This window comes from Gordionus sp. m RMFG-2023, chromosome 4 (genome assembly GCF_954871325.1).
Source record: "Gordionus sp. m RMFG-2023 chromosome 4, tfGorSpeb1-WG-v2, whole genome shotgun sequence".
Taxonomy (NCBI): Eukaryota; Metazoa; Nematomorpha; class Gordioida; order Chordodea; family Parachordodidae; genus Gordionus; species Gordionus sp. m RMFG-2023.
Window position 1 is genome coordinate 4,958,969 of NC_088778.1, and position 18,367 is coordinate 4,977,335.

At 28.8% G+C, this 18,367-nt stretch overlaps 1 protein-coding gene across 1 annotated transcript in view; it reads left to right on the top strand.

Moving 5' to 3' along the window:
- Nucleotides 1-2,356: 2,356 nt before the first annotated feature.
- Nucleotides 2,357-18,367, top strand: part of LOC135927870 (ral GTPase-activating protein subunit beta-like) — a 36,709-nt gene continuing 20,698 nt past the window's right edge. The window contains exons 1-11 of the mRNA XM_065464097.1: nt 2,357-2,438; nt 2,482-2,607; nt 6,533-6,740; nt 6,963-7,163; nt 7,314-7,532; nt 8,002-8,427; nt 8,877-9,008; nt 9,299-9,802; nt 13,686-13,822; nt 14,289-14,581; nt 17,901-18,178. Coding sequence (XP_065320169.1) covers nt 2,373-2,438; nt 2,482-2,607; nt 6,533-6,740; nt 6,963-7,163; nt 7,314-7,532; nt 8,002-8,427; nt 8,877-9,008; nt 9,299-9,802; nt 13,686-13,822; nt 14,289-14,581; nt 17,901-18,178 — 2,590 coding nt within the window. The 5' untranslated portion in view covers nt 2,357-2,372. The remainder of the gene's footprint in view (nt 2,439-2,481; nt 2,608-6,532; nt 6,741-6,962; nt 7,164-7,313; nt 7,533-8,001; nt 8,428-8,876; nt 9,009-9,298; nt 9,803-13,685; nt 13,823-14,288; nt 14,582-17,900; nt 18,179-18,367) is intronic.

Genomic DNA, 18,367 nt, shown 5'->3' on the forward strand with positions numbered 1-18,367 from the left:
CTTTCTTTCTTTCTTTCTTTCTTTCTTTCTTTCTTTCTTTCTTTCTTTCTTTCTTTCTTTCTTTCTTTCTTTCTTTCTTTCTTTCTTTCTTTCTTTCTTTCTTTCTTTCTTTCTTTCTTTCTTTCTTTCTTTCTTTCTTTCTTTCTTTCTTTCTTTCTTTCTTTCTTTCTTTCTTTCTTTCTTTCTTTCTTTCTTTCTTTCTTTCTTTCTTTCTTTCTTTCTTTCTTTCTACATTATGTAAGCCTAAAGATTTTAAATGCTTAAATAATCTCGATGCTTACATAATATTGTTTTAGCTAAAATCTTAACCTGGCCGTTTTAAAATATCGACCCAAATAGGGCTTTTTAACAACACCACTAAAGATTTTCCAATTTTGATCAAATATCTTGTATGAGCAATGTTAAATTGTTTTTTTAAAGCTTTCATTTTGAGCAGGTTGTGAAAACTGAAACCCTATTTAAAATAAAATATCGTAGGTTCGATTCACCACTCAAGTGTTTTAGATATATTATTATATTTTAATCGGTACAAAAAAATATATTCCTTATATTATTTAACAGAATTAGAAGCGAAAATGGTGAAAAATTAAATGAGTTGCAGTGTTGTTAAAACGCCATGATTCATGAACCCAACTTTAAATTCCTGTCCTTATTTTGCCTTCTACCCAAAGTTGGGGTTCATTTTTTGGACCCGACCCAAAATCGATAATTTTATTGACCCCGATTCGGGTTGAATCTAGTTTTAAAAAATTATTTTACTTTTACAATCTTTTGATTTTTGGTATTAAAGCATTAATATTTTAAGCTATTCTTTTTAAATTCATGAAGGGATTACCATTATAATCAAAAAGTGTAATGAATAATGAAAAGCGCAATTTAGGGGGGAGGGGGTAGGTAAAAGTTTTAGAGGGCGAAATGTATCCAGTACTGTTATTAAATTGCTGGATAGCTTGGCCAAAAACCTAACAAGTTTTAAGCCGAAAAAACGAAAACGATCTTAAACCCGAGCCAATCTATTTAGTCACAGATCCGATCTGATCAATGGGCCAGATGAGTTATTGAGTCTACTGGCTGGGTCAACAAAATAATTAGAAAATTAAACTAGTTTGTTTTAATCCTAGTTTAGAGTTTTTATACTAGAAAGAGGTTCTAAAACCTTTGGATTTAATAATAAACTGGTACTGCCATTATATACGAGGAAGAAAATATGAAATTTTTTAAATTTTGTTTTAACCTAGTTAAAAGTTTTTGATACCAGAAAGATGTTCCACAACCTTTGGTTCTAGTAATATATTGGCGCTGCTATTAAAATATTTTACTCTATGAGAAAAAAATATTAAAATTTTTAGGGACTTTGAAAAGTTTTTGATACTATGTTCATAAACTTTTGGTTCTAATGATTAATTGGCACTGCCATTATATTTTATTGGCTGAGGGAAAAAATATTTATGAAAATTCATTAAAAAATTTTCTTTATCCTAGTTAAAATTTCTAATAGTAGAAAGATGTTCTAAAACCGTTAAACTGGCATTATATTATATTCCACGAGGTAAAAATAAAAAAATTTTTAAATTTTGTTTTAAGTCCTAAAGTTTTTGATACTTGAAAGATATTTTAAAACTTCTGTCTAATAATAAATTGATACTGCCATTATATTTTAAACCACGAGGAAAAAATATTAATATTTTTTTAAACTTTGTTTTAAGCTCAATTAAAAGTTTATGATGCCAGAAAGATGTTCTAAAACCTTGGTAGTAATATATTAACACTGCCATTATAATTTCATCCGGAGCTTTAAAAAAGGTAGGATCTTTAGGAATAATTAACAGGAATAGTAGGACATATTGTACGAAGACTAAATGATTAGCTTTTAAAGGTAAGAATCATTAAGAGTAGATATATAAATTTATGTAAATTATAAAAATATCATTGTATTGATCCTTTGATACGATAAAAATAGTGAACAATGTATAGTTTATTTTATTGAATTATTTTGATTTTTACTGAGTAATACAAAATAAACCCCAGGAATATAAGGGAATAATGATAGGTGTGCAGAAATGACAAGATCCGCAGGAATAAAAGGGAATAATGATAGGTGTGCTGAAATGACAAGATCCGCAGAAATAAAAGGGAATAATGGTGGGTGCAACGAAATGGGAAGTTTCACAAAAAGGTAGGATCCTTAAGAGAATAGATATATAAATTTATCTAAATATTATGGTTCTATATATATATTTTTTGTGTTTTAATGTTATTAGTAATATATACATATAATATATATTATTATTATATAAATTTAAAAATGATTACCAGACAAAACATAGAATATTTAAAAATTCGAAATAGTGTTACCATACCAAAGAAATCATATGGCTCACGGGACATTAAAAGCTTATTTGAGAGTGAATGTAGAGCCTAATAACTCTGTGCAAAAGGTTTTTTTAAAGCTAAAAAAGGCTATATTAATCTTTTTTAAAGCTGTTAAATATTATTGGGAATGATGAATCAATAGTTTACCTTGAAAATATATTGAAAGCTTTTAGGAATAACAAAATTAATAAGGTTATATTGCAGGACAATACTCAAATTTTATGGATAATGGAAGTAAATAGTTTACTAAAAATTTTTTATGTGACTTAACTTACAATAAAAATTTTTTTAATTAAATATTGAAAGATGTTTTAACATCAAAAAGAATTGAGTTATATTTAAAACCACATCAATAATTTAAATATAATAAGATTGTGTTTGTATGGGGACCTACTTTTCAAATTATTCTATTTGCCATAATAAATTTATGTGGGGCTGAGATCAAAAATAAACCAAAAAATCTAAAACTATTCAATATTTTTTCGATTTTAATTTTTTTGATTGATTTTATTTTTACTATAACATTTTTGTTGCAATTTACCTAAATCTGTTTTCATTTTTGATAGTTATTTTTACAATGTACTTTTGCTATATTTATTTTTACTTTTAGTTTTTTTTAATAAGGGCACTTTTGTCTTTTTTGAGTTTTTTAAAGTGTACCTTTTATCTAAATGTATTTTGGTTTAATATTGTTCCCAGTGCTATAATTATGGCTATAATTATGGAGGTGAGTGTGAGAAGCATATTAAAGTTATAACCCACCCCAAATGGAGATATGATACAGCAACATTTAATTTTAAAAAATTGACTGAGTATCATATAAATTAGTCATTTTTTTACCTAAATTTTCTATTGACATATTATTATTATTCTTTAATTCTTATAAAATAAAAATGATATTATATTGAAATAGTATTATTAGTAGTATTATTAAAAAGCCCAATTTGTGTAAATTTTTCAAAACAGCCCAATCTATGTAATCATCGAGATTTGGCAAATAGATGTCTTTGTCAGCTATGAGCAAAATAATTAGGCTCACAAAATGTTATTTTGGTTATAATCTTAATCAGGCCGTTTTTTTAAATTGACCCAAATCACTATTTAACAACACTAGTTATTAGTCTTAAATGTAGATTTTATCATAAATAAAATATAAACAATTATTTTTTTTTAAATTTAATAAATCATAAATATATTTTATATTTCTCTAAACACTAAACTTATATAATTATTTTTTGAAATTAAATTAAAGTTTCTCATAATATTTATAATCTTGCTATTACATTCATTAGGATATCTAAAATTTCCTTTCAGAGAGATAAATTGGAAAGTATGATACAATACAATATGTAAATAATTCCTTTTGAGTTCTGAACCCACCCCCTCCCCCCTTCTTTTTCCCCAAATCTTTTTTTGCCCCAAATAAAGTTTAAAACTTAAAAAAATAAATATTTTTCAGAAAAGTTCCAAAGGGGACAACACACTCTAGCCATACCTCCCCCCCCCCCTTAAAATATCTAAGGATTTTTTTCTTATTTTATTCAAATATTCAATATAATTAACTTGTATAATATTTAAATTTTATAAAATGGATATTAATTATACAAATTAATATTATATATATTTATAGTATAGTTAAAAATAGGGGATATTTATAATAATTCACATTTATATATTACTTTTTAGAAAAAATTTTTTTAATTTTTATAAGAGATAAGATAAGAGTTAAGATCCATAAAATAACTTACATAATAAGAAAAATCTATCTCAACTTATCTTTAATACTGAGGGGCATTAAAAGGTTACATTTTAAGGAACATATTGTTATTATTAATATTAAAAATCGCTAGCGTTACGTTACAAAAATTAGCTCGTGAATTGATAATATTTTTTAGTCTACTACTTGTATAAAACTTAATCGCGAATTTACGCTTTATCTTTATTACATTTTATGAATTTATTTTTGCGTTTATTTGCTTCGCTAAACAATCGCTGTTGAGATGAAAAAAGGGGGAGGGTGATTATTTTGTTTTTTTTATAAAAAGAATCTATATTTCCTTATATTCTATAAGGGAAATTTTTTGAAATGATGAGAAAAAAATGACATTTAAGGTCTTTCTTATCATTTTTATTCAAAAAAAACCGATGTCATCGTTGACTAATTATATTTTATATTGTGATTTTTTCGGCAGTGTGTTATTTTTTTCAACTTTAAATCATATTTTGCGCCTTTTTTTTAAATTAAAAAAAAATCTGATTTTACTGAAAATGTATTCCATCATGTTTGGAATACATACTTACCCTAAGAATTTCGGATAATTTTATCATGAACTTTCAAACTTAATTATAATTTATATTAGATTTTCCACGATATTTTTTTTACAATAATGATAAATGACTCAGGCCGCATTCATAGTGGACCCGATCCGACATGATTTAACAGCTGGTCGATTTTTAAAATCGGTTTATGAGAATCTATTTTTTTTTTATTAAAACCAATATTTCCTAGGTTATTATCATGTATAGAAGTAAAGAAAAAATTAATGATATTTAAAAAAAAATTTATCTCATAAACATATTTTAAAAATCGATCAGCTGTTAAATCGTGTCGGATCGGATCCACCATGAATACGGCCTCAAAGATTAACATCACAATTGTCTACAATTCATAAGATAGGTATTCCAAACATGATATATTTCCGGTAAAATCCGATTTTTAGAAAAAACTCATGACGCTTACATATATATATGTCGTAACAGAATTCGAAATTTTCTAATCGGAGCCTTTTAAAAAATTTAAGGATTTGAAATAATTATAAACGCAGCATTTTAGCATTTTTTTGATCACTAGTTAGTTAGTTATTGATTTTTTTTTAAAAAAAATATAGATAGTATTCCCAAAAGGGAACCCATAATTATAATCTTTTTTTTTCCAAGCATCTCTTGTAGAGTGAGTAATTTTATGGCCTATGGAGTTTTAAAAATTTAAAGGTAATGGGCGAATAGACGCTTAATACAATAGGGCTAAGAAAAATTTGTTTCAAATTTATGAATTTATTTTTCATTCTCAGTATTGTGCAGGGAATGATGACACGTAGGTGCACTCCCAGATTAACTATTCTTTTAGGGACAAAAAAAAATTTCGGGCCGGGGTGGGCACTAGTAACGATTCCCATAAAACCTAAGGAAGGGGGAGGGATTCAAAATGTCGGATTCAATTTTTAAAAATATATAAAATATGTGTATAAATAAGGCGCGAATAAAATCATATTTTCATTTATTTAATTCCGCGAAGTGAGAAATGAAAGTTGAACCTTGTATATAATTCTACCCTAACCTTAAGCTTTATAAGTTGGATTTTACCGGGTGTTGGCAAAATTTTCTTCGAACCTTGTATTGCCTCCTCCTTTATGCAGGTCACCGCACATGCCTGTTTTAACTAACCATAATAGGGTGTCCTAATAATCATATCACTTTTATGAATTAACTAATATTCAGTATAATATGTGCCATGCAAGAAAGGATAGTGAATTTAAATACATATATCGTTTGTTGTAACCCATTTTTTTTTGAAAATTGCAATTAAATTTCGTTTGAGGATTCGGGGCTGAGATGTATCTATAGGGGAGATTAGCCCTCAAACGTATCTTTCTCATAGTATTGCCCATTTTATAAGACAATGTACCAAATATTACCTTGTCCACGATAAACGAAATATTTTAAAATATTTCTTGCTTTTGCCCGTAAGTTTACAATTTTGCATAGAAAATATTGATTAATTTATTAGTATTACATTGGGTCAAGGGATAAATGGCAAATCAAAATCAATGTTTATATCTGCAACGATTTGATCGGTTTTGTATGATTATATCGAAAAATATCAGATCGGACCGCGATCGGTTAAAAAATTGCTGGATCTTCTCAGCACTAATTTAATTTTTAATAATTACATTCCTTCTCTTGAAAATTTTTCATAAAAACACAATATTTGCAATTTTATATGACCTTAAGAGAGTCGAGTTTATAAATTTTCGCCATTTTCAAGCCTTGACCATATTTTTTAAAAATCGGGTTTTCTGAGCTTTAGATCTGACAATGAGCATATGTATAGCTATATCTCTCATTCATCCTTCTTTACACCCACCCCCGTTCCTTTAAGTTTTTTGGCTATGGTCTTTCCCTCTCCTTTGACAGGTACGAAACGATAAACGAAATTATACAAATTTATTACAATTGGCTTTCGGTGCTCAAATCAGACACAAAATCCCCGAACGTGCCTCAATCAATCATACACGACCCTGATCTTTACGGCCAAAAGATATTGGACCAACTCTACAACGCCTTTTTGCCCCGGATCATCGATACGAGTATTTTAAATTTGATTCGAAAGTTTTATTTATCATTATGCCTCCTCCACCCTCTTATGATTTTTGGGGTTTTATTGAGGATTAGATATTAAATTTATACTTTCAAAACTAGTTAACTACTCTCCTAGTGGAGATTTTTTATAGTTTTGTTAAAATCATTTTATTTAAATATATTTAAAAAATCGCTTACAAAAATAAATAAATAATACAATATTAAATAAGGCACCGAAAATTTGGGATATCAAGCCATGGCCTGCATCCAAATTTTATTGATAATCAATAGTCTCACGGAAACGTCCGCGGATTCCATATTTAATTCTAGCTTTAAGGTTTTAACTCCCGAATTATGGGAACACGTACTTTTATGGTTGCTTCGTGTCAACGATACAATATTGAATATTAATCAAGATTCGATGAATCCTGGTATGAGTTTTATTTTTCATCTTCATTATTGTAAAAAAAATAAATATTAACGATAATGGGTAGCTAGTAGCAGCCCTAGTTAAGATAAGGCAGTTAGGTTGTCATAATACTTATGAAATGCTTTTGTTAATAAATTTTATTTTATGACAGAATACATAACGCTGGGTAATTTGGTAGGGAACCAAGCACTAAAAACCTTGTTCGACGTTTGGATACGATCGGGTTCCCACTATTTTCCGGCCCCCATATTTTGGAATACTCTTAAACAATTTTGCAAGACTTCTTGGAAATTTAGGTATCTACCTCTCATAGAGCAATGGAGCGTTTGCAACCTTTACTTGAGCCGACAACTCTTAAAATCTCAAACAGGTATATATAAATATGATTGCCACTTCTGATCTGTTTTTTTAAACTTTGGATCGGTTACAAGACAAATGTCAGATTTTTTCTAGAAATCCGTTCAAATCTTACGTCGGGGGGGGGGGGGGAGTTTAGCAGACTCAAACATCTTCTTGAATGGTTTGGTTGGTTAAGAAATTGCAAGAAAAATTAAGCAGTATTGTTTAATCACATAATTTCCCAACTTCAAAATGGCTTAGCCAAATGTTTAGGTCATCTCTAAGCTTGGAGACTTAACAAAAGAGTATATTAAGGAAAAAAGATTAAATAGATGAGTTGGGATCTGTGATGTTTCTAAAGAAGAAACTTGTATAAGTTTGGTGAGGACAATCATAGAATAAATTATATCTGATTTTTCATCTTCTTTTTCCTTCTCTTATTTATTATTGTTTGTAAACTAATTTCTTTTTTTTAAAAAAAAAATATTTCAAAAAAAAAGATTCTCAAACTTCATCTCCTATGGACTTCGACGTGCTAGCCCAATATTGGTTTAAGATGCTGAGAACGATAGGTTCTCCTCAACACATATGCTTTCATACTTGGCTCTATTATTGCCGACACCAACCTAGCAATAGTTCGACGAGTATGAGCGTAAAGGATTGGGCGAAAGATTTGCAATTACTTTTCCCTCATTTCCAGATCTCAAATTCCTTCTTAGCTTCCCATACCAAGAATGATAATAATAATTCCAACCTCAAAAAGGATTCTAATTACGATAATTTTAATAACGTCAGCGCGAGTAATTTAATGAGCAAAAGCAATAACCCACTGGAGCAGACATTCGTATGGAATCATTTGCATTTGTGTTCTCTCATATTTTTGCGGTTCTTGACCGGGATTTCTAAAATTGTAGACATATTTTTAGGTGAACAATTCGTTGTTTTTCTTCTGTAATTTGATTTTCTATTTCTCATGGTGTCAAATGACGTTATTAAAGAAAGGGAAGAAAGAAAGAAAGAAAGAAAGGAAAGAAAGAAAAAATAATCCATTAAAGTTTTCATATGTAAACTATTGAAAATTGATAACATTTTATATTATGTAACTACATTAAACTTACTTGGTGTTTTGTTTTGCTTGCCCGTGAGGAATTTTAAAAAAATCATTAAATTTTAATAACCCAACTTAGTATTCCAGATCTTTTCAACTCCTGAATCGGATTACTGATTTTTTTTTGTTAGACTTGAAGAGTCGCCATTAATTTCCATAGTTCGGAAATGAATCTATTTTGAGAATAATTAAATGATTAACCGGAAATTTAGGGAGAAGGAACAAAAAAATATAGGCTATGATATATATATACATCAAATACAATAGGTTGCGATCAAGAACCTATAACGAATTCAACCGGAACTAACATACACGCCTCCGCCACAGTTCCAATTCGTACTAAATCTCCAACACCTCCCGCTAAGAAAAAGAACGCGAATTTGGCAGCCAGCTCTAAAGGTTTTTTTTAAAATAATAATATATGTCTCCTTCGAGTCTCTTATAATTTTCATGAATTCAATTAGAGCTCTGTTCAAGTTCGGGTTGAAGCCCTGCCTGGCTCGGGCCGGTCAATTTTGGACCGAGCGAGGTTTAAGACAAAGCGATTAGTCAGTTTTCTAAAATTGTATTTAATTTTTTTTATCTGGCCAAAAAAAAATTAAATGTGCCCGGTTCTACTTTCAATAATTATTAGTTATGTTTAAAGAAATAAAGGGTATGGAATAATGTAATATCAATCATTTATTTAGATGCTTTACCCAAACAAATTTCTTCCAACCTATCATCCAACTCACCCAGCAACCAATCATCTAACCAATCCTCCAATAACCTCATTATCAATAACCCTTCTTCTCAATCGTATCAAAAAGATAAGTTGCACAATACTTCATCCACCGCTTCCAACTTTAATAGACCTCACACGAGCATGCCAAATCAGACCAATTTGAATCCCAAAGCTGATTTGTGTTACCAATTAAACACCGCTTCCCCGTTGGTGATATCTACGAAGCGCCACAACTATATTACTACAATACCCATAGGTCCCGATAACCAAAATCCGCAAACTGACCTTAATCATTATAGCGGAAAGGTAGGAAACGTTGCGGGAGATTTTGACGAGCCTATAGACCGAATAGAAAAGAACGGAGAAGACATAAGGGAGGAAATTAAGGACTCTAATACTCTATGTAGTCGGGATTCTTTGCTTAAAATATTCGGGGAGTGGTTATTTTCTTGCGCTTCACTTAATACCGGTTTAAATTACGATTGAATTATTTTTTTTTTTTAAATTTCATTCTTGGCATTCATGTTTCTCTATGGTGTAACCAGAATTTATCTAACGGGGGGTGTTACGAATATTTTTTGGGAGAAGGGGGACCTTTGGCTTCCCCATTTGCCTGACCGGTCTTTAGCTGGGTCTCGCCTATGGATTTTTATTTGGCGTTTTATAAATATCTTTATATAATCTTTATTAAAGATGGTTGAACAATTAGAAGCACTAATCCTAAAATCTATGCCAATATTTTATGCTTTATTAGTTTTAATTTTTATGAATGCTTTAATCTGTATAGGTAGCCAGTATAAAGAAAAAAATTATATTGGCAAACCTAACCATTAAAAAGCGATGGGAATATTAATTCTTCTGATAAATTTATTAATGTTTAATTGTATATTAAATTCGTTCTGTAAATAGTAAAACGTGAAGGAAAAGGGTTATAACAAAATAAGAAGAAAAATGAACTGCCATTGCCATCATGCTAGAATGGGATATATATATTTATAGAAGAACTAAAACTGGTTTGCGTTAAAATTTGCTGCATGATTAATATTTATTAATTCCATAATCGGATCTGGTAACCCCCCCCCCCCCCCCAAAGGAAGCCGAGTTATAATTTTTTAAAGAGAAACGTATTATTTGGCAAAATAAGAAAGAATTGTCAGGATTAACTTCATTCCAAAAAGTAAATTATGAAGCACCGAATATCAAAGTGCGATAAGATGCAATACCTGATTAGTACTTTACTTACTAATTCGTCAATCAATTTTTCCAGCCAATAAACAGAAAAAAAACTAGTTATAAGCAAAATAAAACAAAACTATAACGGCATGCTTTAGGCTGAGTCTTAAATGTTGGATTTTGAATCGCGATTACAATTTAACGATTTATATATGTTCTATTAGGTTTTTTTTAAAAAATAGATATAGAAGCTAAATAATTAAAATCTTAATATATTTATGAATCTAGTTTAATACCTCAATCAGTTTGGTCGACAGTATAAACAAAACAAAAAATTGTTAGTTAAATAAGACAATTTCTCTAATTGGTATTAAGATTTACATATATAAGCACAAAAGTATAATTATATCAAAAAATAAAATAAACAATATATGGAAAAACAAATTATTATCATAACTTTTTATCGTATTTTAAAATATGAGACTCGAGTTATAGCTTTATGGTTATAACTTTGATGGTTATAGCTGTGATACTTTAAAAATTTAGTAGCGGTAGCTTAAAAGCAGACTCGTGGCTTCTTTGGAAAATTTGATATCGGACTAAGATATATTGGTTTCGGTGAAATTGAAAACGATTACAAATAATCGATTTTATTAATCTCAAATTCTAAAAGGTTGAGCCGTTGTTTAGTAAATAAATAGTAATACTAAGGTACTTTTTTGGAAAATAAAAAAAAAGTCAGACGTCGATCACATACAAATTATAACTTCTTTAGGAGAGGTCCCATTTATATAAAAATTATTTTAATGGTTGGACGACACGTTTACAAAAAAGGTGTATTAAGAATATGGAAAGCAGATAAAAACAATTACGACCAATTATTTTAAAGGTCAAAATTGGTATTTGGCTTGTTAAATTATCAGCAATCTGAACCATGACACCTCTGCGGAATCATGTTATTGTAGATCCTAACTCTAGAGATAAATGAGTATCTGCCTAGTTGGCTTGAAGTGGGGTTTATGGAATTATTGTTATTTTTGCCTAGGCTATTCTTATCAAATAAAAATCTTCCATATATATTGAAATTTGAATGTTAAAAAAAAATGATATCTAAAACACTGGCCATTTACAAAACTAGTGAGATAAAAAGTGCATCGCCATGGAAAAATACAATGTCCTTTCTCTGGGACGGACTTCGCTGACATCATTTATTATAGCTCTTCCCAAACCTAGTGCATTTAAATAATCAATCAACAGCCATTTATTCAAATGTATTCAATAATATCATAATCCACTCAACCCACTTTCAAGCCAACTAGCCAGATACTTATTTATTTCTAGAATTAGGAACTGCATTAACAAAATTTCCCAGAGGTGTTAGAGCTGAGGTTACTGATCATTAACACTTTAAGATCAACAAATACTAATTTTTATCTTTTATTATAACTGATCTTAATTATTTTTATTCATCTTCCGTATTTTTTTAAAATATACCTTCAAAATAATGTTGTAAACTTATCCAATCATAATAAGACAATCTTCATCATCATAATAATTATTAATGATGAAAGATATCCATGAATGATAAATATTAAAATATATTAAAAAGTCAAACTAATCACAAAAAAAATTCAAATGAAAATAAATATTAACATATTAAAATTCTTTTGGTCAAAATATCCCTCAGGTTCTTATTTATTTGATTCAACCTCTCCTTCCAATTCTCAATAGTTAAATTTCAATGAGAATGAGGTCTTCTTTGCAATAAATTCCTTAGAAAAAGATTCATACGCTCAATCTCTTTCCAAAATCTTATCAATCCATCCCATTCAGTAAAACATTATTAACCGATCTGACAACATTCTTAAACAAAGTGAAATCCCCTCGCGCGATTCATTACCTTATACAAAAAAGATGGCGAGGCTCGCCCGATAGCTATAGGGTTTATTTTTCACAGAATAACTGCTAGAATAGTAAGTAATAGAAGTTACATTTTGGAGCAAAAAATGGATGCGATGTAGCAACTCACATCGCCCGCATATAGTGTACACAAATGGAGACTTTGCGCTTTGGCTTACTTTTAAATTGACGTTACCTTTTTTTAAAAATATTAATATCGTAGATTCAAAGTTATAACTAAGTCCTCATTTACAGTAAACGCGATTTGTGCAAACGATGCGGTATTGAATGCTGCGTTATTTATAAAATCAGGCCACTGAATAGGCAATATGGAGCGAAACGGCGAAAAAAATTGAAATAGATATGTTGGGACGTATTATAAAAGTTATTATCGATCTCAAGAATCAGCTGTGATTTACATAGCTTTAAATACCGCACTGTTTGAACAAATCACGCGTTATGTTCAAGCGGTGCGTTATATACAAAATCAAGCCGATAAATAATTATAATTTAAAAATATGGAGCTCTTTGGATGATAACGCTGTCATAAAATTTGGAAAAGATATGTTTGCTATACGATTATAAAAATAATATCTAAATTGTATTATAAGTATTTATTAAAAAAAATTTAAAAAGTAGAAAATCATTTTTTATAAAATATTCAGTATAAAGCATATGAAGAATCAGCATTGATTTCGATATCGATAGCGTTAATTAAGGCAAGGCTTGAACATTAACGCATTTACTATAGCGTAAGTTGCGAAAAAATAATTGGTTTTTTTGAATTATGTCTGTAGTTTTATTTTATTAATTTCTAAAATATTCCATTTTAAGATAAAATTTTTTGTTTAATCATTTAATAAAATATTAAATTTAATTTACATATAATTAAAACAACTAGGAAGGGATTTTTGTTCACCCCCACCCCCCCCCCCCCCTTCTTAATAGTCTTACCCGTAGGTTTTGTCGACTTTCTTGCGAAGAAAACCCAATATATTAAAGAACGGGTAAAAATGCATGAATAAATTAGGATGAAAAAGCTAACTAGAATCATTTAAATGCTTTCTAACGCCAAGCGATAATTTGATCAATTTGCAAGATACCATTTCTAATTCGTTATTTGCGTTTGAAACATTCAAGTGTCACTTATAAATATAAAAGATATATTTAGAAAATCCTGGAGGAAAGTATTCTCTTATTTGAAACTTTTGATCATAAACTTTTTTTTTCCATTTGTCTTTTTTTTTCTATCGTAAAGATTTTTATTTTTTAAAAAAAAGGTATCTTGCCTTTCAGTTCCGAAATATTTTTTCAATACGGAAAAGCTGAAGCCTGCGGCACTCTTTGCAGAATCATATGCCAACGCACGACAGATGAACCCGTTTCACCGCTATACCTCTACAACTTTTACAACCTGGTAAATGATAGGAATTGAATAAAATATATATATGAGCATGCGTGAAACGTCTCAGGTCTTTATCAAGTTTATAACCATGCTCTATTGCCCTGAGTTTTTAGCGAATTTTTATTTATATTGAAAGTTTTTGCCGCAATTTTATTTCAACCCATTATAGTACCCTTACCCTGGGAATTTAAAAACAATTTTTTTGGCGGCGTCTGGAAAACAGCAGGTCTTTACGAAAATTAGAAAATAAAATTTTCGCAAGCACTTATAACCAGAGATCCAAACCGAAGCGAATATCGGTTCCTGTTCAGATATAAAATAAGGTTCCAGTTCGGATAGAAAATGATTTATCGGTTTAGGTTCGATAAAAAATGGCGGTTGGATCACGGCTTATATACATTATATAAATAAATTATATAAGTAATTTAAGTGACCATAACCATACGCAAAAATAAATTTAAAAAAAAAATGTATATAGATCCATTTCGTTATCGACAAACATGCCATTTCCGGTAATATTGATCAGAGTACCCATCATAATGCAAATATGACGAGCGTCGAAAATTTGGATATAACTCAAGCGTGCGTCCTTATAAATAGCCCCGATTTATTCAGGATTGACCTGGAAGGGGTTTCCGTGTTATTGAGGGATTATTTGATCCTAATCGATTCCACTATCCTTAATTGCAATTATAATAATATTCAATTGACCAACTCTTCCGGTCAGATGGGAAATCGGAGTTCTATCGGGTCGAATAGCGCGATAATCAAGTTATATATTTTTTCTTTACGAAAAATAAAATCAATCAATATTTCATGAAAATCGATACGAAAAGATCGTACCCTGACTTGATCAACATTTTTATCGATTTGATATCGAGAATTTGTTTCTTCGAAAATAGAATTCGATGTTTTAAGGGACCCGGAACTAAAAGGGGGGTTGGTTCTTCCGGTTTCTATATACTCTTTCCGGTTTCCTTTTTTAAAAAAATATCCCAGTTTTTGGATTCGACCAGGTTTCCATGTTTTGATTTGAAATGTCTTCAAATACAAATCTAAACACAAAAATAAACGTTCTCAAAGAAAGATAATGAATCATAAATGATTATTTTTTTGAATAAATCTGTACACACCACTTGTTATCAGATGCGGTTCGGGTTACTATAAGAGAAAGGGGTTTTCCTGGATAATTTTATGCATCCTTAAATAAATGTGTCCATCTTTTTTTTCGTAAGCATATTACACCTTTGAATTTGAATGATTGATTAGCCTAGCTTAACAAATTCGACGAATTACAAATGTTAGAAATATGGTATATGAAAAACAAGGGAAATGATGCGATTTCGTGATTCTTTTAATTATTGTGTCGCTATATTTAAAAAAATAGTAATTCCATCATGAGAGAATGCAGGGAGTTTGGCGAAACACAAGCTGACAAAACGGGCTCACCTAACCCCAAAAAATATGATAATCATCACTAGGATCATTATTTTATATATTTTGTCAGCCCATATTTTATTATATTTCCTATTTATCTTATCACTAATGTTCGTAATGTAACCTCTGGCTGCATCTTTTGACAAAATTTAACTGTTAAATAATACGAATAATAAAAGGATAATTTTAGCCCCCCCCCCCCCCCCTGTAAGATTGATTTTTGGGAATGTAAATGAAGATATAAATTTTGTGATAAGTAATATTGTTTAAAATGTTAGAATTCGCCTTCGCAATTTTATCTATGAACATTTTTTTTTAAAGCACTTTTATCTAACTTCTTATATTGTTTATAAATTAAATTATGGCATAATGTTAATATAATCTAATGAATAGCTTCTGTTTATATTACTGTAAATAAAAAAGATATTTTTGAAAATGAAATATTTTGTATAATTAAATATAAATATAATGAGATCTGCGAAGCCCGGACTATAAATAATTTTTATAGCCAATCATTTATAATATAATTTTGTTATTTTAAATTTTTACAAATTTTAATTTTAAAAGACATTTAAAAATGAAAATTCTTAATAAAGAAATAATTACAATGAAAAAAAAATATACTGAAAAAAGGGTGTATTTAAGAGAAAATAAATTTAAACATAATTGCTAGAGTATGTAAATAAGTAATATTTCCATCATTTGAATATTACCTTAGCCTTTGCAGTTTGCGGCATTTATAATTTATTCAAATATTAATTATAATACAAGTCTAGCAATTTAATAGTGTTGTGCTAATAGATGTCCAAACCTTTGTTCCTTCTATAAAAAAAATCTTCAAGCTTGCGTAATATTTTTCTGGATGAAATATTGAGTTAGCCGTTTTTAAAAATCGGCTCAAAACGATACTTTTAACAAACACTAAATTTAAGTCATAATATGTTTCAATTAATTCTTAGAATGAGTTGAATTTTAAATAACATTTTTTTTTAGATATTAATATTAATATTTAAGATAATTTATAAAAAAAAATATTACAAAACAAAAAAAATCGGGAAATTTTTTTTCCGTAATAAAAGACGCCATTTTGCGCAAAAAAATTTATCAATTTTTTATAACCTTATTCTAATTATTTTAAAATATAATTTAATTAAATGATATGAACGTAAACTATATATGTACCTTCAATAAGAATAAATATATATGTTGCTGTTGAGGTATTTATTATACTCGGACAAAATGTACGACATAAAATTTACATGTCGAAATATCAAAAAAAATAAGTAACCTTTGTTATATCTTAATTTTTTTCCTGAAAGATCAATACTTATAAAATATTATATAAGCTTATAAAATACGTGATAGATATTTAGTATTTTTTTATCAATATTTGAATCATAAATAAGCATTGTCAATTTTGAATAAACTCTTTTTTATTTTATTTTAGAAAATGAATTTCAATTTTAAGTTTTTTAAAAAAAAGCTTCTTTCGTTATTTCAAATAAATTACTGATATTTGTTGAGTTTTAATATAACAGAACAGTCTTACATGTAAATCTCATCATTCCTTTCAAACAAAAATTTCGATTTAATAACACAGGCAGAAATTAAAGAGACAAACAAATACAAAAATTTTTAAAATTCATATTCACTCCAGTAGTGGACCTCTACGAACGGGCTTTTTTCGCCATCAACATTTATGTTTTTAAAAAATATGGGTAATAAAATACGACATTTCACAAACGAACCCAGAAAATTTCTTTTTATTCGACAAAAAAATTCAAATAGAAATTTTTGACGCAATTATGGTTCCCTTTTTGGGGACTCAATTATAGAATTTTATTTTTAATTATATAATTATATAATTATAAATTTAGAAATTTTTTTTTTTAACTAAGTTTTATGTAAAAAAAGAAATTTAAAATTAAATTAGATTAGATTATAAATTTTTTTTTTATGTATTGTAAGTAGAACCTATGTTTTTTTGATATTACCCACTTGTACGTAATTTATAGTGTGAGGTAGTGTTGTTAAACTGCTCGATTTGAGCACATTTTTAAAAATGGCTAACTCAATATTTTATCTAGAATAATATTATGCAAGCCTGAAGATTTTGCTCATAGATAGCATAAAGGTCTAGACATCGATTAGTGAAATCTCAAGGCTTTTCTGGATTTGAATTAGCCGTTTAACACTAGTGCGAGGAGTAAGAGAATCAGGGGGTATCTTGGCCTTTAATAACTCATACCCTTCAATTTTTTAACGCGATTAATAATTTTTTTTTTTTAAAAATTGCAAGAATAACGAAATAAAGTTTTTAAAATAAAATGGTTGAAATCAAATGATAACAACCCAAAAAAAATGTATGCAACAAAAACGACAATAATTATCATAATATATTTTCGGTTATATATATACCATACTCCTATCTTTACTAATGGAGATTGACTGATCGTATTTGTCATCACGTGGATTATTTAGGCCCGCCTCAAATATCGAAATAAACGCTGAATAATATTCCGCTACAGCCATGAATTTATTAAACATATGTTTTATGTTTGGATTAAATTGGCATCATGACGTTTACTTCTGCTAAAGCCAGGCCTTAAGTTTGTATTCATTTATTTTTTTTAAAAAACTTTAAAATAAACAGTTATCAATACATATCGGAAACCACGATTTCCTCTTTCGCCCTCAGAAACTCCGCTATTAACATCCTTTCCAGCGTAGTTTGCTTAGCTACCCACAACCCTAACCTGACAATCGAAGGTTTCACTTTCGAACCAGCCAAAAGGAACGGCTCGGAGAATCTCGATTCATCGCTTATCGACAGGCGGATAACTTTTGCCACCTTAAGAAAACCGGTGCTTGATTTATTGTTCGGTGCGATGGAAAACGAGATTTACTCTTCTAACGTTCAAATGTTATTGGGTTTGTATTTAACATAATTTTGTCAGAACATTTTTTTGGAACAAGATTTTTGATCAAATTTTACCCTAAAATTTCCGATTTTCCTTTGTAAAAGTCCAAAATATCAAAAAATACCATTCGCAAAATTTTGAAATTTTACAGAAAAAACAAATGTATAAGCTTTTTTTTGATATAAAAATAAAAACATGT